We start from the raw sequence: 21,118 nt of genomic DNA on the forward strand, positions 1-21,118 counted from the left end.
CAGCATCCATCATCTGGGTGACTGGGAGTAACAGGACAAGCATAAATATGAGGCCAGGAGTGCAGATGTGTAACGGAAGGAAGCTTCGCTGTAGATGGCCTGTGCAGAGGCTGGAGGAGAACTCATAAGGGAATTGAGGCAGGAATTAGGGCAAAGGGCAGCACCTAGGCAGCAGAAAGCGGTGCAGAGGTGAGACTGTGGAGAGAGGCGGGACCCCCATGCTGGGCATCAACCTGACCTGGACATGCAGTCAAACTGTGCAGTTTAGACCAGTGGAAAATGCTTTCCAGGGAAAGGAAGCATTGTTGTGTGTTCTTTTATGTGATGGTTTGAGTGTAGGAAAATGTGTGGCGGCAAGAGACACTGGGCCACCGCAGAGTTGGGATGTGTTTCTGCCAAGATATCTAGCAGATACCTTGGGCACCGCGGTGCGGACCTAGTGGGGTAAAAGACAACTATACTTTTTTATTTTTATATTTTTACAACAACAGAGGTAGGTGAACGAGATTCACTTCTGGCAAATGGTGTATGAGTAGAAATTGCATATACAAAGCTATCTATAAAAATATCAGGTGAGGGCTGAGGAGAAGGCTCAGATGGTTACGTTCTTGTCACACAAGCATGAGGACCTGAGTTCGATTCCTATGGAAAACACTGAGTGTGCAAATGACAGCTCATGCTGGCGAGGATGTGGAGCAAGGGAACACTCCTCCATTGCTGGTGGGAGCTCAAACTTGTACAACCACTTTGGAAATCAATTTGACCATTTCTCAGAAAATTAGAAATAGTTCTACTGCAAGACCCAGCTATACCACTCCTGGACATACATCCAAAAGATTCTCCATCATCTCACAAAGACACTCGCTCAACTATGTTCATAACAACTTTATTCATGATAGCCAGAAACTAGAAACAACCTAGGTGTCCTTCAACCAAAGAATGGATAGAGAAAATGTGATAATTTACAACATGGAATATTATTCAGTTACTAAAAAGAATGGCATCAGGAAATTTGCAGGCAAATGGATGGATCTAGAAAAGATCATCTTGAGTGATATTAGCCAGACACAGAAAGACAAAAATGGTATGTATTCACATATAAGTGGTATTAGCAAGATAAATAAATATGCTACAATCCACAAACCCAAAGAAGCTAAATAACAAGGACCCAAGGAAGGATGCTTGAATCTCATTGAGAAGGGGAAATAAAATAGACACGGGGCTGGAGGCAGTATAGATGGAGGAATGGAACTTCGTGGAAGAGGGGGTGGGGAAGAGAATAGGAGGGAGAGAACAAGTGTGGAGAAAACAGAGGAAGAGAGAACTGGAACCAGTGTGTGTAAGGGGATAAGAGGTAAATCTCTGTGATCATCTGATCTAGAAATGCAGGACAATGGAAACCCCCAGGAATCTATGAGGGTGACCCTAGCTGAGACTCCTAGCAATGGGAGATATGGAACCTAAAATGGCAACTTCCTACATTCAGGCAAGACTTCCAATGCAGGGATAGAGACACCAACCCAGTCACAAAACCTTTGACCCACAATTTTTCCTGCTTACAAGATGTATAGAGATAAAGGTGGAGCAGAAATTGAGGGAACGGCCAACCAATGGTTAATTCAACTTGAGACCCATCCCATTGTCAAGAACTAATCCCTGATACTATTAATGATATCCTGCTATGTTTGCAGACAGGAGCCTACCATGACTGTCATCTGAGAGGCTTCACTCAACAGTTGATGGAAACAGATGAAGAGACCCGCAGCCAAACATTAGGTGGAGTTCAGGGAATCCCATGGAAGAAGGGGAAGAAAGATGAAATGAGCCAGAGAGGTCAAGGACAACACAAGATAACCTACAGAATCAACTAACCTGGGCCATAGGGGCTCACAGAGACTGAACCACCAACCAGAGAGCATGCATAGGATTGGCCTAGGCCCCTCACACATATATAGCTGATGTACAACCTGGTCCTCACATGGGACCTCTATCAGCAGGAGCAGAGGCTGTCTCTGACTCTGTTGCCTGACTTTGACCCCCCCCATTTATTTTAAAGGTTTATTTATTATATATAAGAACACTGTAGCTGTCTTCAGACATACCAGAAGAGGACATCAGATCTCATTACAGATGGTTGTGAGCCACCATGTGATTGCTGGGATTTGAACTCTGGAAGAGCAGTCAGTGCTCTTAACCACTGAGCCATCTCTCCAGCCCTGGACCCATTTCTGAAACCTGAGCTGCCTTGTTTAGCCACAATAGAAGAAGATTCACCTCCTCCTACTGCAACTTGATGTGCCAAGGGGGTGGATATCCATGGGAGGTCTCCACTTCTCTGAGAAGAAAGGGAGGGATGAGATGAGGGGAGGGGAAGAAGGGTCTGGGAGAAGAGGAGGGAGGGGAAGCTTCCGTTGGGATGTAAATTACTCAATGAAAAAACTCAACATATCTTTTTAACATGTAAAAACTTTTGCTTTGTCATTTTCTGAAAATAAAAGTTTAATAACAACAAAAAGGAAAACAAAGATGTTTTAATGATTCTTTCAGAGAGCAACAATCTTCCTGTCTCTACTCCTAAGACCCTCCATTTTTGCTTTATGTGATGGATAAACACCTACCTACTCAAAAAATAAAAAATAAAAATGCTGAGTCTGGTGGCAGATGCTAGGGACATAGAGACATGCTAGGGATCCTATGGGTCCACTGGCCAGTCAGTGGGTCCAGGTTCCAGGGGGAAATTCTGTCTTGAAACACTCAGTATACAGTTCTTCAGGAGTGAAATCAGAGGTTGATCTTTGACCCACACACAGACATGCATACATGTGCATCTGGACACACATGAACTTGAACAAACATGTCTGCACACTCACGAACATACACACCCAAATTATCCTGTGAAATCTCATTCTCCCTCTCTCTGCTTATCTGAGGCTGGACGAGGGGAAGAATTCTGGGGTAGAGGAGCCACACAGTGGGTGGAGTTTGGATCCTTGCCTGAATCATCAGTGGAAGAGAGCGGCCTACTGACTCTGGGCTCTGCTAAGCAGAAGATAAACTCTTACGGATCAAGGCACCGAGAGCTGGGAATTTTTGTTTGGTAGCTTATATTGTCTTATCCTAACAAATACAGTGAATGATATTAAAGAGAAGAACACACACACACACACACACACACACACACACACACACACACACACGATTTAGTAAATTCTTTTTTGTTTGTCATTCCATGCTGGAAATAGAATCTACCACATTTTACCACAACAACCCCAGTGAAGCAGAAGAATCAGCCAAGAAACAAATCAGCAGAGCTGTGTGGGAGTTTTGGAGAGTCATAGAGCATCCTCCTGCTGAGAGGTGAACCCGGGTTTCCACAGTGACCGTGGCAGAGCTGAGACATGAATCAAGTGTGTCCTTCTGCAGGAACCGTATTTCCCATCAGATTTGAGAGACCCCATAAAGGAGTCTTCTGCCAGGGCCAGTGCTAAGGCACAAGGTCACGGGAGACAAAGCAGGCTGAATTAAATATTAACTGAGGACTTTAGGGATGAAGGATGCTGCCGAGCCCCAGAGGCGCTGAAGGAGCAGTGGTAAGCTACACGGAGCTGTGAAAACAGACCATGCAATCAGAAGCCAAAGGATGAGAACAAAGCAGATTGTAGAGCCATGAAATGAACATCATAGAAAGGCTCTCAAAAGTGACCTCTAGATTAGAAAACGACAGGAAAGTCGACAGGGGCTATTTGGGAAGTAGTAGGAGGCTAGTGGAAGGGAGAGGGAGAACAAGAGAAGGTATGGGGTGAATATGATCAAAGTCCATTGCATGAATATATGAAAATGTTATTATAGAATCCATTATTTTGTAGCTGGAGAGATGGCTTAGTCAGTACATGTGCTTGCCATGCAAGGGTGAAGACCCGAGTTTGGATCTCCAGCACCCAAGGCAGGGGAAAAAAGATCTGGGCACAGTGACACTCATTGTATCCCCAGTACTGTGTAAAACAGAGACAGACAGAGCCTTGGTACACACTGGCTATCAGCTTAAGTAAATCAGGGAGCTCTATGTTCGCTGGGAGACTGTCACGAAAAATAAGGTGGAGAGCCACTGAGGACAATTCCCAGTGTTAACCTCTGGCCTCCTGGTACACACACAGGTTGGCATCCGATATTGTGAACAATTGATATACATTAATTTTGAGGGAAAGGGGAAGAAAAGGGAGCCAAGCTGAGTAATGAGTCATGGGAGTATTTAGGAATCTGACTTTAATGTGACATTGACTAAGAAAGCAACATTGATGGATAGAAGCCAGGCAAGAAGTGAAAGCATCATAAAATTTCAGAATAACTCCCATGAGCACTAGCTCTACCCTTACATGTTGCTATTATGTGATACAGAAACATGAGCCATAAAAACTAACTCCCTGGGGTTGGGGATTTAGCTCAGTGATAGAGCGCTTGCCTAGGAAGCACAAGGCCCTGGGTTCAGTCCCCAGCTCCGAAAAAAAGAACCAAAAAAAAAAAAAAAAACAAAAAAAAAAAAAAACAAAACAAAACTAACTCCCTTATCACTCTAAGTGGTCAGACTTGCGAATCTAGGAACATCAGCAACCTTACCTTCAGTCTTGAACACTCGGCTCAGAGATGTTAAAAAAGAGCTCATTTGGCCTTCAGTGTTAGACACACAAACTAGCTGCTATATAACTGACTTAGGAAATGTACTTCATTGTATATTGTTTTGGTCTCCTACCCTGAATATAATACACATGCATGAAAGTTTAAAAATAAATAACAAAGGGCTACCTCAGTGGTTAAGAGCACTGACTACTCTTCCAGAGGTCCTGAGTTCAATTCCCAGCAACCACATGGTTGCTAACAATCATCTGTAATGGGATCTGATGCTCTCTTCTGGTGTGCTTGAAGACAGCTACAGTGTACTCATAAAATAAATAAACAAATATTAAAAAAAATTTTAAAAAAAGAAGGAAAGAAAACTGAGAAAACTGAGTTTATTGTCTTTATTAGTCATATTGAAATATAAATAATATATCACCCACCTGGGACATTTCTGAAAATGGAGAAGGGACCTGTTACTGATTAAGCTGGGGTTGCATATGCTGGCTGGGAGGTCCGTTCATCATGTGTTAGGAAGCAAGGTGTATATGTGTGTGTGTATGTTGTGTATGCGTGTGGACACAATATTAAAGCTTTCAGTGGGACTGAAGCTCACTCACTGAGGCATAACCCTGGAAGCCTATATTTGACTGTCAGCACTGTAAAACAATAAATATAAATGTCACCTATAATACTTAGTAAAAGGGGGGCCCGGCAGAATGGCTCCCGCAAAGAAGGGTGGCGAAAAGAAGAAGGGCCGTTCTGCCATCAACGAGGTGGTGACCCAAGAATACACCATCAACACTCACAAGCGCATCCATGGAGTGGGCTTCAAGAAGCGTGCTCCTCGGGCACTCAAAGAAATTCGGAAATTTGCCATGAAGGAGATGGGGACTCCACATGTGTGCATAGACACCAGGCTCAATAAAGCCGTCTGGGCCAAGGGAATAAGGAACGTTCCGTACCGCATCTGAGTACGTTTGTCCAGAAAGCGTAATGAGGATGAGGATTCAGCAAACAAGCTCTACACACTGGTAACTTACGTGCCTGTTACACATTCAAAAATCTACAGACGGTCAATGTGGATGAGAACTAACCTGCTCAATGTCAAATAAAGTTACAGAACTGCCAAAAAAAAAAAAAAAAAAAAAAAAAAAGGAAAAGACTGAGGTTGAGAGGTGAGGTGGTGACTCTGTCCTTAAAGTGCTTGCCATGCACACATAAGGACCTGGAGTCATATCCACACCACTCACTTAAGCTGCGTGTGGCTATGATGTGTACCTAGAACTCCAGGGCTGGGAGGGCAGGGATAACTGATCCTTCCAGTTTGCCAGCTGACTCAGGGAACTCCAGGTTCAGTGGGTAACCCTATCTGGAAAAATAAGGTGCAGAGCAACTGAGGAGAAAAACCTAATGTTGACCTCTGACGTCTACATTCAGAATTGTGTGTTTGTCTCCACACTCACACGTGTACATTCCACACACATACACCTGAAACACACATAAACTTAAAACAAACTTAAACGCACGTTTTTTATTTTATGAGTTTTTTTCTTCCATGTGTGTCCCATGTACATGCCTGGTAACCGCTGAGGTCAGTAGAGGGACCAGATTCCCTAGAACTGAAGTTATGGATGTTTGTGAGTTTCCATTTGAGTGCTGGAAACTGACAGGTTTTCTGAAGGAACAGTGTTCTGAAGAGCTGAGATCTCTCTCCAGCTCCCACATACAAACTTTAAAAATATTTTTTCTCCCTCTCCCTCCTTCTCTCTTCTTTGTGTCTTGATGTTTTATTTAGATAGGGAATGCACGTGTCACACCTGTCAGAAAGTTCAGATTCTTTTAGCTTACTCTTCATAAGCTTGTCCATTAGCTTTGGTGTGAAATACCTTGCCTGTGAATTTCTAGTAGACTGGCTTACGCCCATGAACATTACTGAGGTGATCTCTGTGACAAAAGACTCCTACCACCAGCTCATTCTAGGTCATGCACATACCTCTCCCACGTTGGAGGCACATGCACACTGAATCAAGAATGCCAGTAGTTCCAAGGAACATTTTGCAAAAGAGAAAGGCAGTTCTGGGAAGCCAACCCATAACTGTCCACTGAGATGGCTTTTTAATAGAGTCCCTGCAGCCAAGTCCACAGGCAGTGTGGGAACTAGGAACAGTTACACAAAAGACTGTAGGTCTCACTGGCAAAGTGGTAAGACCATGATTGTTAGTCTTTCTTCTAGGCTCCGCCCAACAGTTGCCTAGCAACAGCCAGGTAGGAACCTGGCTTTCTATAAAAGGATTGTTTGGAGTTCTCTCTCTCTCTCTCTCTCTCTCTCTCTCTCTCTCTCTCTCTCTCTCTCTCCCTCTCCCTCTCCCTCTCCCTCTCCCTCTCCCTCTCCCTCTCCCTCTCCCTCTCCCTCTCCCTCTCTCCCTCCCCCCCCACCTCTCCTTTCCTCTCTGCACCGCACCGGACTCCCCGTTCTGGCCACTTCCATTCTTTCTCCTCTCTGTGTCTGTCCCTCTCTGTCTCCCCTCTCTGCCCCATCCCTTCTCACCCCTCCCCTCTTATCATAGGTCAAAATAAACTTCATTTTATACTAGACCTGTCTTATGGCTGGTACCTGGGGGGAGAGGGGGATACCTCAGCATGGGCTCGCTAAGGCGTTCCCTCCCACACATCATACCTTGTTTTATAAAACATATCAATGACTGTTGTAGATCTGCGAGTCTTTTGCAACCCTCTTTTCTTTGGATAGGGACATAGGTACTACAGATTGAATTCAGGGCCTCGACATGATGTGCTCTTCCACCAAGTGACACCCCAAGTTCCACACTCTGCTTTAGCAAGATTCCCCAAGCTTCTGTGTCCTTCATCACCTACATAGAGAGCTCTATCTAGATAGGGACCGTCTCCATAAGCTTCCTCGCAGAGGAATGATGGCCGTGGTGACTTAGGAGGACGGATCTGGCTCTGTGTTTCTTTTCCCTCTCTGCTTAGTCCTGGTCACATACTGCTAGAGGCATGAAGACATGGGGCACCTTCAGGTTTAAATGGGGCTTAGGGAACAGAAGGGAAAGAAAGGCATCCAAAGAAAACTATTTGCAAGAAGGGGTTGCCAGAAACAAGATTCACTTGGCCAAGCTCCTGGTTCTGTCTCCATTAGTTCCTGCTCCAGCCGCACTGTTGGAATTCGTGAGCATTTATGATGGAGCCTGGAAAGGCTACTTTTCGCCCTGATGCAATCTTCTTCCTTTGGAGCAATTTCTTTTCACCTGGACAGCATTCCCTTCAAAGAAAAAGGGAAGGAGTGAGAATAAATGTGTGAGGGCTGAGGAAAGGCAAAACCCTGCCCCTTCTAGAGACAGTTCAGCCCAGGGGCAGAAAGGGAAGCCTGGGGACCTGATTTTGCAATAGACCCCTTGCTCCTACTGGGAGTGCTGTGTTTGCTAAAGAGAGCCAGCTCCAAGCCAACAGCTGTGCCTTCCAGAAAACAGCAGCCTTAGCTCTAATAAACAACCAACTGTCTCAGCTCTGTTGGAGCAGATAAGACTTAGCCTCACACAGCACTGAACAACAACAACAACAACAACCAAAAAACAAAAACAAAACAAAAACAAAACAAAACAAGACCAAAACAACCAACCAAACAAACAAACAAACAGTCGGTGGCAGGCGCCACTCTTTGGATTATCGTTCTTTGGGGTTCCAGAGTATGTAAGAGAGACCTCTAATAGGTAAACTTTATCAGGTTGGGCTGGGGCAGAAATGTTTCTAAGAGCTAAGAATAAAAACCTAACTGTTTGCATTTGGTGTGTGATCAGTTGCTAACATAACACACAGATGGGGCTGTGTGCTTCCACCTAGCGGCAGACAGACGCATTGCACGGCAGTGCGTAGTGGCACATGCTCGGCATGTCCTATCTTGTTCCTTTGTTCTTTCTAACCCTTCTTCCCTCTTTTGTGGTTCATCAGAATCTTTGTTCTTGTACTTTGGGTTAAAGCATAGAGCAGTGACTGTGGTCCCTCTCCTGGGGTACCTTTGGCTCCAGGCCCAGTCTTTCTCTGGTTAGTGCACCGCCCCATGCTGAGGAAAAACACAGCAATAAGGTAAGGCTTCCTTCCCCACAGCAGCCCACACTTAAAAGAAACGACTGATTAACTTGATAGAAATTGCGAAGAATCAGAGACTTAATTGCTTAAAAGGGAATGTGTAAATCACAATTAGGGTGACCATATAGAGCCACCGCACCTGAAGCGCTCCTGGGAAAATAAATGGTCTGAGCCTTTTGTCATAGCTCCTCTGGCCTCTCTGTCCATTCAAGACTGGGAGCACCTGCCCCACGGACCATGTGCACAGATGGTCATCTCAGTCTACTTCTAGACAACCTGACTGCTGAAGCCATAGAACATAAACACCGGAGACACATTGCTTATAACTGCACAACTTGATGACGTTTTCCAAAATGGGCCCACATATACAAGGACCAACAGCCATAACAAGAAACCGTAGTCCCTTATCACCAAGGAGAACCAATAACCTCACTTTTAACATCGTTCCTCAACATTTTGTTTGTTTTTAATGCTACTACCAGAGGTTCGGTATAACCCATTCCCACCGATTTAAGGTTTGCCCTTCTGAGAATCTGAGTCAATTTGTTTTGTTTGAGACAGGCTCTCTATGTAGCCCCGGCTGTCCTACAATTGTCTACATAGATCAGGCTGGTCTCAAACTGCCAGGGATCTGCTTGTTTCTGCCTCCCAAGAACTGGAATTAAAGGAATGTGACACTACACCTAATTCAATTTGTTGTTTTATGTTTTTTGTTGGCCAATATTTGTGAAGGACCATTTTGAAGCAATGATGTATGATACCATAATGAATATTCTAGAAAATGCCCTTGAATGGGCATGAGTGCACCACCGTTTTTGCAAAGTGGTTGTGTTCATTTGTATTGCTACTTGTAGTGCATTAGAAATAGGGTTGTTAGCATATTAGCATTTCTTCTAGGCTCCGCCCAACGGTTACTTAGCAACTGCCAGGTACAACCTTGGCTTGCTATAAAAGGACTGTTTGGCCTCTCTCATGCTTTCTGACTGGTTTCTCTCTCCCTCCCCAAACCCTCCACACGTTCCCAGCTGGCCTCTTCTCTTTCTCTCTCTCTCTCTTTTGTCCTTTTCTGTCCTCTTTCTTTCTCTGCCTCTACTCCCTTCTCAATCCCCCTTCCCATGCTCCCAAATAAACTTCATTTTATACTATACTTGTTATCATATGGCTGGTACCTTGGGCAGGAGGGGAGGATGCCTCAGCATGGGTCCACTGAATCACCCCCCTCCCATATCACCCAATATCACTTTTTACCAAAACATCACTGACAGTTGGTTTTTATCCCCCCCCCTTTCTAAGATTTATTATTTTTTTTAAAAAAGGGTCTTTTTTTTTTTTTTTTTTTTTTAGGATTTATTTTATGTGAGTACACTGTTGCTGTCTTCAGACACGACACCAGAAGAGGGCATCGAATCCTATTACAGATGGTTGTGAACTTCTATGTGGTTGTTGGGAATTGAACTCAGGACCTTTGGAAGAGCAATCAGTCCTGGCCTTTTGCATTGGCTGCTGGGAACTCTTAACAAAGACCACTGTCCGTTAGGAGGAGGGAAAAGACCTTGCTCAAGGACAAAGAAAGGGACTCGCTCTGGGTAAAAGACGCATACAGAAGATTATGTAGATTACGAACACTTGCATCAAAGTTGCTGGGAAAGGAAGGTAGAAATGAGATTTGTCCACAGCAACAAAGCAGTGGACTTCTGTGGAAGAAGGTAAGTTGGAGAAGGGAAGAGAAATCTAAAGATACAGAGGGGACCCAGCTGTTGTACCCAGAAAAGTCAAGCAATAGCTTTGAGTGGGCACTGGCAAGAATCCCAAGTGTCCACTCAACCAATGACACGCCATAGACATAAGATGGTTTCCTGATTGCCAGCATCCTTATAAAAGGCTGTGTTTCCTGGCTAGCATCCAAAAAGAAAAAGACGAAAAGGAAACTGAATGGTGGTTGTCGTGTGCATGCGGACAAGGTTGCCAGCCGAAGAAGTGGACAACCCAGGGTTACAGACCTTTTCCAGGCTCATTGAGCATACCAGAAACAAGGGCAGTGTGACCTAGAATGCAAAACATCTTTATCCAGGCAGCTGTGCACTCGCAACCCTGAGCAACAGGAAGGGCCCGGAGTCACATGGCTCTGCTGTTTGTTTCCACCATCTGTGCTCTGGCGCCCCCACACCCCAGCACCAGCGATGGACCAATCCTTAGCTGTCACAGAGGATTTTTGAAGTTACTCAAGATTCTGCTTTCCCATCAGTTTGACCTAAAATGGGCTCTCACGGTGGCTCTCAGATGCTGACAAATCGGGACCTTACAAACCGGGACCTCGCGTTATCCTTTAAGACCTCCGCTGAGGGGCTGGAGAGATGGCTCAGTGGTTAAGGGCACCGACTGCTCTTCCCGAGGTCCTGAGTTCAAATCCCAGCAACCACATGGTGGCTCACAACCATCTGTAATGAGATCTGATGCCCTCTTCTGGTGTGTCTGAAGACAGCTACAGTGTACTCATATATATAATAAATAAATAAAATATTTAAAAAAAAAAGACCTCCGCTGAGGACTTGTACAGGGAAGAAGCTCTTCCTCTTTCTCAGCAGTAGGCATGAGAGAATATTTTTTATTTTAGAGATGGAGGAGGGGGAAGGGTGATACAGACCACAAACCCAGTCTAATCTTTCTATTTAGCCTACTAAGATGCCTATTACCTGACAGAGACTGTAGGAAGAAAACTATTTAGTACGATGTCTCGTCTTTACTGTCAGCTTGTCAGGATTTAGACTTACCCAGGATACAAACCTCCTGATATATCTGTGAGGGTGTTTCCAAAATGGATTAACGGAGGGAGAAGACTCACTCTAGATGCTTTGACACAGTTTTGTGGGTTGGTGTGATTTGCTTTGGTGGAGCATCTGCGGTGGACTTGGTGATGGGAACCTGAGACATAGCTCCGAAGAGGGTTGAGGGAGCTTCAGGGAGCTTTTGTTTTGGTGTGTCAGATAAACACCAAGCAGGTAACATAAGGAAGTATAGCACCAGGGAAACCTATCCTTTCCTTCAGAGGGCTTTACATGATCCTATGTGCTTTCCTTTGTTGTTTTAGAGGAAGAAATCTTTGAAAAAGTTCAACGCAAAGATCTCTCTATCAGGAACTGAATTTATACCGGGGGGATGTTTGATAATGTCTAGAAAAGGTTTAGTTATTACAAGTGTTTTCTTCTAGCAACCACCAGGGATGCTGCTGCATGTTCTTTAAGGTACAGAACAGCCCTCCACAACAATGACTTGCTCAAAATGTCAGAACTGCAAGGTATATAAGTCTCGATCGCTCACCTTTCTGTCACTTTAATACCTGGAATTCTAATTTCTTTTTTAAAAAGTTGTATTTATTTATTTAATGTTTGAGTGTTCTATCTGCATGCACACCTGGATGCCAGAAGAGGGCATCAGATCCCATTACTGATGGTTGTGAGCCACCACGTGGTTAGTGGGAATTGAACTCAGGACCTCAGGAAGAGCAGTCAGTGCTCTTAACCGCTGAGCCATCTCTCCAGCCCTCAATAATGGGAATTCTTAAACTAGGGACATACAGCTGAACATAGGTGTTAAAACAAAAGACGTTTCTAAACTCTGTGGTTTATGTAATTCAAGTCTAGGGAATCTGACATAATTTAGGATGTGTGAGCATAGAAACTTAAATATGGCATCAGAGCTTACAAGAAGCCTCAGTTCTTAAAGGGACCTGCTGTCAAACATGCTGACTTCATTTGACCACAGGAATCTACATGGCGGAAAGAGAAAGCTGACTCCTGTAAGTAGCTCTACCCATGTGCTGCAGCAGGTACGTCTCCCCAACACACACACACACACACACACACACACACACACAAACACACACATGCACACACACACAAACACACAAACACACAAACACACCACACACCATGTAAATGTGGAAAGTAATTTTAAACAGCATTACCAAGCTGAATGTTGGGGCACCTATTTCCGGAAGCTGAGGCAGGAAGCTATTACTTTGAGTCTAGCCTGACCAATTCTGTGAGACCTTGTCTCAAAACAAAACACCCCTAGACAGAAATTGCTGGCCCTGAAATGTGTAAGCAAGAAGAGGCTAAAATCTAGATGCTTCTCCCAAGCATGCAGAGTGAAGGTTATCTTTGCCCAGTGAGTTTGAAGACATCTAAGAGCTTGGGGCCATGTAAACAGGTTACTTAGGACAAGTCCAATCCAAGAGTCACTCCATTTCAGAACTGTGGAAAGAAGCAAGCCATTTATCTTCACTGTTGGAAAACACCGAGAAACAGGGAAAAGGAAAAGACTAGTGGAGCCCCGCCCTGTGGCCAAATCCAGCTCGCACACTCACTGGTGAGCAGAAAGTGAACTGGGCCTGTTTGGGAAAGGATGTCTGTCCCATGTGACTTTGGTCTATAAGACAGCAAGTGTGAGCAGAGGACACTTATTTAGAAATTCAGGTGGCCCTGGGCCATAGGTACCGTCTATGCTTATAAGACTGGAAAATTCCAACGCTTTCACAGCAGAGGAATATAGACGACCAGAAAGAGGCGGGACTCAGCGGTCGGTGGTGAATGTTGGTGCTGCGGTTAACTGTGGGTGCTGCTACGCATTCAAATTCACGTTAGGGTTTCATTAAAATGGAACAAATCCACTCCCTTTGTGGAACAGAAACACGTCTACAGGACAAGCTTTCTCCTCAGTCCACATGCTAATCCCTGGTTAGCAGTCAGACCAGCATAACCTGCACTTCCACCTCTGAAGGTCACGAATCTCCTTCGCTCTGCCAAGGTGTTCCAGGTGCTCCTCGCCGAAGAATGTCATGCCATGTCCTCCTGGAGAGGATGGCAAAAGTGACTTCTGCTAACTCCAAGTAGATCCGGCTACGTAGTAAGTCAGCTTGGGTTTAGAATCTACATGGACAAATACAAATTAAGTATAACTTTGTACTGATCAATTCCGTCTGGGGATGAAAGCCCATTTAGTTCTGGAAAGATTTAAGGAGTGGGAATAGCTAAGAATAGAAGACATGCTTAGCATACCGAAGTCCCTGGATTGGATTTCCAACAGCTCTCCTTAAAAACAGGAATGTAAATTTTCCTCTTAAACAAAATTAACACCACGGAGCATAGTGACAGTGGTTAGCGTTCACCATTCTTTCTGCGTCAGAAACCATATACCTACAATATCTCAATCTGGTTCATTTCATCCTTGGGGCAGTCCTTGGAAGTTGGTAGTGTTCTTGTCTTCACTACAAAGGTGAGAATCCACAGACCGTAGAAAGGTTCAGCAAATCTTCCAAGGTGGCTCAGGGAATGTGGCCAATTACCATCTGTAAATCTATCAGTGCCATTTCTTTTCTTATTTCTGTGACGAACCCCTTGAGTGAAAGCAACTTACGGAAGGGAGGATGTACTTTGGTTCACAGTAGCAGAAAGCAGTCTGTCATGATGGGAAAGCATGGCAGAGGGCCCCGTCTACATCGGCGGGAGCACATGGGCAGCTTTGAAGGACTCTAGGGGCTTTCACCAGCCTTACACCCATCACCTCAGGTCAAGATTAGGCTAAGTACCAGTTTCCCGCCTCGGGTCAAGGCTAGGCCAAGTTCCATTCTCCACCCACAGTTTTCCAGAGGAGCAGGAGCATTCTTGAAAAGCCGCAGAATGTACTGACTGATAGTCACCTGATCCTCTGGTCCCAAATAGAGTCTGAATGCATGTCATATGCTTGCTCGCCAATAGATTCAAAGGTCAATATTCTTAGCCAATAAATTTAAACTGTAACCTTAACCTTGCTAATATAACCTGTACCCCTAAAAAGTATAAAAACTGCTTGTTAAACTGGTGCTGATCAAGGAGAGCTCTAGCTGTAAGGAGGGCAATCAAGTCCCACCCCCGCTACTCAGCTACACACTTAAAAAAAATTATTTATTTTATGTATACAACTACACTATAGCAGTCCTCAGACACACCAGAAGAGGGCATCAGATCCCATTACAGATGGTTGTGAGCCACTGTGTAGTTCCGGGGAATTGAACTCAGGACCTCTGGAAGAGCAGTCTGTGTTTTTAACAGCTGAGCCTAGACTCCACAACACAAAGGTACCCAAACCTCCCCAAATGGTAAGCACAAGACCAAGTGCTCAAACGCATGAACCTGTGGGAAATGTTTGGCATTCAAAATGTTATCAATCGCTAACATCAAATTTCTTGTTCTTCCCCATAAAATTGCACTCCTGAGTCCTTTCTAGGGCCAGTGGAAGGAGTTACCCAGAGTCTGAGACCGTTAGGTGTTCCCAATCCCACTGCCTGGTAGGAAGAGGGTCAGAAGGAGGGTTCTCTGCTAACTCATGAGCTCTGTTATGTTTTGTTTGTTTTTTTCTTTCCTTTTGCATTTTTCCCCCAGCAGGCAGGCAGAAGGGGCAATGAATGTCAAGACATGGTCTCATCAGTTATGCAAGGATGACCTCGAACTTAGTCTTCCTGACTGCCTGCCTCCCAAGTAATCCCATGCTGTTCTTGAACTGTTTCCGTTGGGAACGTAATTATTTTTCCTGTTCTTCAGAACAGTGGCAAAAGGTCCAGAGTCAAGGTTGAACTGTAGGCTATAGATGCTTAACCTCACTGGACATGTGAAAGAGTGTTGAGGTGATATATGGGCAGAATGATACGAGTCTGTCACCATGAAAGTGTGAGGCACGCAGGGCAGATGGGTAAGGGACTCTGACTGCTGAGTCCCCAGATGGTGTGTGCATGAGTAACTTCCTTTTGACCTTCCAGGCAGCAGGGCAGGCATAGACTATGTGTTGAAGGTGGAAAATATTTGCGGGTGCAAAAATTTGGGATACCATCTGGGAGTTAACAAAGAAAAGATCTTTTGGTTTGAGGCTATTCAAATTACTTTTCTTTGGCCAATGGGATGCATTATTAAGTCTCTAGGGAAACAGAGATAGAAAGAGAGTACCAGTGAATTCAGTAGGAAAGAAGAGCTAGACTAATAAGCACCCTTGGGAAGGGGAGGGAGCAATCCTGTCCAGCTTGTGATTTAATAAAAGAGTTTGGTCTAAGTGGGAGGACATTTCTTTATCTTCAGTCTTTAAATAGGTTGTGGTGATTATCGTTTGCAATCTGCATTCGCGTTGCCTGGCCAGGGCCTGGGTGCCTACTTGGCTTCTCATTGTCTTGCTGGCTATTTCTAGCCACACAGATCACCTGACTTCCCTTCTATCCTCCACCTCACCCTCTGGCTCAGTCTTTTATGCATGGGGTCTGGCCTGGAGCAACCCCATGCTTAGCTGTTGTGGGGTGTAAAGTTCTAAAGCTGTTCCCTATCCACTTTGCTGCCCACTGCCCCACCATTTCCAGGAGCCTAAGGGAATAACTGGGTCCTGACAGAAACTGGTCTGAGGTCCTCGACATCACTTACTATCTCTGTTTACTGTAATAAACGTCTACGAGGTTTCCTTTGCCATACTCATTGCCATGGTGGCCAGGCTCAGGAATAACTATTACTTCTGGAGCCTTGACTGGGTGGGAAATACTCTGCTTCCATTGGTCTCTTGTGGTGGACCAGCCTCAACTTGGAGAGGGGTTCTGAGGAAGGGGTGTCTGGGAGCAGCAAAACAAAGACAAATCCTGGGTCTGAGCTGGCAGCTTATGTTCTTTCTGCTTGAGAGAGCGCCCCAGCCTGCTTTCTCTGCTCTGCTTTCTTTCTCTCTGATCTGTTCTCTCTCTAGGTTCTGCTCTCCAAGCAGTTCTCTCTTTTTACTCTAAAAATTTCTCTGTTAGCTCACCTCCTGCGGATCATAAGCCCAGTCTTTTATTTTACATATCAATCCAGTTATTTATTCCAGGTTTTCTTTTGATTATCTCACGAGTCAGCATCCTTTGACCCAAGCCCCTTAATTCTTAGGAGACAACAAGTACACGTTTTCTTTTAACATTGCAAAAGAATTCAGAGATTTGCCTGCCTCTGTTAAACACAGACAGCAAGCCAGCTGGATGAGACCCCATCCTGAAATGACCATTTCTACCATACCTGGACCTAAATTAGTTCTGTCCCCGGCTGACCTTGAACTCAGGAATCTGTCTTTGGGTGTAAGTACGAACATGATGATCTCCTGCAATTATCACTCCCTAAGTCTCTTAGTCTCCTTCCTTAGTATCTAACAGTTAGGTTGGCTCACAGTGTAGCTGCCTTTGTCCTTTAGAATCATGAGGCCTCTCATAAAATTCAGATTGCATCCTTATATTTCATGTAGTTGGGAAATTACATATTTCAAACTCCTGTTTTTAGAGTTCTTTTCCACAGCCTTAAGGGCTGTCCTGAAGGTCCCAGAATTTACCATTTTGCTGAGACATTAGCTACACCTTCACCTCCAGACTTGTGCTATTTCTGATTATCATGGAGTCACTAACATTTACAGAAAGAACATTCCTTGAAGGAGGATTGTAAAATATATACATATTATACAAACAAGGCTTATTTATGCCCATGGCAGCCATCGACACTTGCGGAGGCCCATCTCCGCTGGCCCATCTCTAGGGGCAGGAACTTTGCCACTCTGTCCCCACAAAGGCCATGCTGCACTCTCTGAGTTTGTGCCAAGGAAGAAAAGAAATCCCTGACCATTTCATTCTTTTTCTTTATGTTTTCCTTTTTCCTATAATCCCTTTGGCCAGAGTGGTTAGGCAGAACCCTTTATATAAGAAAGTCTTCTAGGGAAGTCCCACACCCGCGGATCCCGGCCTGCAGCAGCTCTCTGCTCCCAAACCCCGTGGGGGAGAGACCTCACCGCCTGATCAGGTGGGCACTCCTGAGGCTGCAGAGCGGAGGAGACCACCAACACTGCCCACCCCTGCCCACATCCCTGGCCCAAGAGGCAACTGTATAAGGCCTCTGGGTTCCCGTAGGGGAGGGCCCAGGAGCGGCAGGATCCCTGCGCCTGAGACACCGTCGGAACCTGAAGGAAACAGAATGGATAAACAGTTCTCTGCACCCAAATCCCGTGGGAGGGAGAGCTAAACCTTCAGAGAGGCGGACACGCCTGGGAAACCAGAAGAGACTGCACTCTGTGCACATCCAGACGCCAGAGGAAAACACCAAATGTCATCTGGAACCCTGGTGCACGGAGGCTCCCGGAAAGAGCGGCGCAGATCTTCCCGGTTGCTGCCGCCGTGGAGAGGATTTAGGCAGTACCCCACGAGCAAACTTGAGCCTTGGAACCACAGGTAGGACCAAATTTTCCCCTGCAAGTGACCTGCCTGGTGAACTCAAGACACAGGCCCACAGGAACAGCTGAAGACCTGTAGAGAGGAAAAACTACACGCCCGAAAGCAGAACACTCTGTCCCCATAACTGGCTGAAAGAAAACAGGAAAACAGGTCTACAGCACTCCTGACACACAGGCTTATAGGACAGTCTAGCCACTGTCAGAAATAGCAGAACAAAGTAACACTAGAGATAATCTGATGGCGAGAGGCAAGCGCAGGAACCCAAGCAACAGAAACCAAGAATACATGGCATCATCGGAGCCCAATTCTCCCACCAAAGCAAACACAGAATATCCAAACACACCAGAAAATCAAGATCTTGTTTCAAAATCATATTTGATCATGATGCTGGAGGACTTCAAGAAAGACATAAAGAACTCCCTTAGAGAACAAGTAGAAGCCTACAGAGAGGAATCGCAAAAATCCCTGAAAGAATTCCAGGAAAACACAATCAAACAGTTGAAGGAATTAAAAATGGAAATAGAAGCAATCAAGAAAGAACACATGGAAACAACCCTGGACATAGAAAATCAAAAGAAAAGACAAGGAGCTGTAGATACAAGCTTCACCAACAGAATACAAGAGATGGAAGAGAGAATCTCAGGAGCAGAAGATTCCATAGAAATCATTGACTCAACTGTCAAAGATAATGTAAAACGGAAAAAGCTACTGGACCAAAACATACAGGAAATCCAGGACTCAATGAGAAGATCAAACCTAAGGATAATAGGTATAGAAGAGAGTGAAGACTCCCAGCTCAAAGGACCAGTAAATATCTTCAACAAAATCATAGAAGAAAACTTCCCTAACCTAAAAAAAGAGATACCCATAGGCATACAAGAAGCCTACAGAACTCCAAATAGATTGGACCAGAAAAGAAACACCTCCCGTCACATAATTGTCAAAACACCAAACGCACAAAATAAAGAAAGAATATTAAAAGCAGTAAGGGAAAAAGGTCAAGTAACATATAAAGGCAGACCTATCAGAATCACACCAGACTTTTCACCAGAAACTATGAAGGCCAGAAGATCCTGGACAGATGTCATACAGACCCTAAGAGAACACAAATGCCAGCCCAGGTTACTGTATCCTGCAAAACTCTCAATTAACATAGATGGAGAAACCAAGATATTCCATGACAAAACCAAATTTGCACAATATCTTTCTACAAATCCAGCACTACAAAGGATAATAAAGGGTAAAGCCCAACATAAGGAGGCAAGCTATACCCTAGAAGAAGCAAGAAACTAATCGTCTTGGCAACAAAACAAAGAGAATGAAAGCACACAAACATAACCTCACATCCAAATATGAATATAACAGGAAGCAATAATCACTATTCCTTAATATCTCTCAACATCAATCGCCTCAACTCCCCAATAAAAAGACACAGATTAACAAACTGGATACGCAATGAGGACCCTGCATTCTGCTGCCTACAGGAAACACACCTCAGAGACAAAGACAGACACTACCTCAGAGTGAAAGGCTGGAAAACAACTTTCCAGGCAAATGGTCAGAAGAAGCAAGCTGGAGTACCCATTCTAATATCAAATAAAATCAATTTTCAATTAAAAGTCATCAAAAAAGATAAGGAAGGACACTTCATATTCATCAAAGGAAAAATCCACCAAGATGAACTCTCAATCCTCATCTTCGATTGGTTTATATACAAGTGTGCAATTTCTAGGCTTGAAAGTAAAATGATGCTATCTGGTGCTGGATAGAGGAGACTTATTTTTTATTATGGCAGCTTGCTATTTTTGTAACATGGTGATTTGGTTGAACACAATAAAGTACAGTAGTAACTGATCTCCCCCTCTTCCTGGATGAGTGAGGAGATGATTAAATGTTGATGTCAGCATCCATGAGCATATTCAGATGAGCTTCTGCTTCTGTTGAAAAGGATGCTGTGTTTGATTGTGGTCCGAAGCTTTGAAGCACTACTTGGCATCTCCTTCCTTGGAGGTCTCACTGTTTAAACATAACAGATTTGATAGCTTGTTGGTAAGGTGAGGTCCAGCTTGTCTCCACTAGGTCATCTTCATGTGAATCCGGTGGTTATACGGTTTTGTTCTAGGGATATTTCATTTTTTTAATAACGGTTTTAGCTGACATTCATGGAGAGAATGAATCCTTAGAACTGTGCCACTAGTGAAAGGAAATCCTGTCTAGAGTATGTTTCTTTACAAAGCTGTGTCACACCATCCTTTGGGCCCTCTGCTGGAAAAGTAGAATCAAGTCTCAAATAATGCCTTTTAAATTGTATCCTCTAGTATTATAGATGTAGGACAGTACTGTATCATACCTCTGTGGATGTAAAATAGCTTGTACCTGCTTTATGATACGTAGTAGTGACCGTGCTTTATCGGAGCTGTTTTTAATGATGTTGCTCAGAATGTTTTCTTTCCAGATGATGATTGAGAAGCTAATTTAAAAAAAATGGTGCCAGGTACCACAAGAGTAACAGAACTGTGCTGTTTTCTCGGGTTTTTTTTTTTTTTTTACTTTTTTTTTTTTAATGGAGTATGCTGGATGTCTCTACAGTTTTGTTCAGATGACTGCAGAACCTGGAAAAGCTGTTGCTGCTGTTGATGCATAACACTGCTATTATTGGTCTTTTTATATAAATATAAATATATATACAGATATATAATTTGAATTTTTTGAAACTTTACCTGTGCTGTCAACTTTGGAAAAAGGTATCCCCGTTTACTGTGTTGAGTTGGCACTGTACAGAAATTAACAGCCATATTGGTCTAGAAATGTTGAACTTAAGTTTTTTTCCATTTGTACAGGGGTAACACACTGTATTAAATATGTAAGGTCTTATATACATGGGTTTGATTACAAAAACTAATAAAGTATTCTCTAAATTAAAAAAAAGAAATCAATAATAAAAAAAAGAAAGTCTTCTAATTAATGCTTTAAATTATCCCTTCTCTTTACTTATTAATTGTTAGTTATTAACATTATCGGGGTGTGTGTGTGTGTGTGTGTGTGTGAGAGAGAGAGAGAGAGAGAGAGAGAGAAAGAGAGAGAGAAAGAGAGAGAGAAGGAGAGAAAGAGAAAGAGGGAGAGAGAAAGAGAGAGAGAGTGTGTTTTACATTC

At 44.0% G+C, this 21,118-nt stretch overlaps 1 protein-coding gene and 1 pseudogene across 2 annotated transcripts in view; both read left to right on the forward strand.

Annotated features, from left to right (window-relative positions):
* Deptor (DEP domain containing MTOR-interacting protein) overlaps positions 1-2,525 on the forward strand; it is a 169,321-nt gene extending 166,796 nt beyond the window's left edge. For both annotated transcript variants that reach the window (XM_063263556.1, XM_063263557.1), the window contains one exon: positions 1,692-2,525. In XM_063263556.1, coding sequence (XP_063119626.1) covers positions 1,692-1,871 — 180 coding nt within the window. In that variant the 3' untranslated portion in view covers positions 1,872-2,525. The remainder of the gene's footprint in view (positions 1-1,691) is intronic.
* A 2,690-nt stretch (positions 2,526-5,215) lies between these two features.
* Rpl31-ps5 (ribosomal protein L31, pseudogene 5) lies at positions 5,216-5,707 on the forward strand (annotated as a pseudogene).
* The last annotated feature ends 15,411 nt before the right edge of the window (positions 5,708-21,118 follow it).

This window comes from Rattus norvegicus, chromosome 7 (genome assembly GCF_036323735.1).
Source record: "Rattus norvegicus strain BN/NHsdMcwi chromosome 7, GRCr8, whole genome shotgun sequence".
Classification (NCBI taxonomy): domain Eukaryota; kingdom Metazoa; phylum Chordata; class Mammalia; order Rodentia; family Muridae; genus Rattus; species Rattus norvegicus.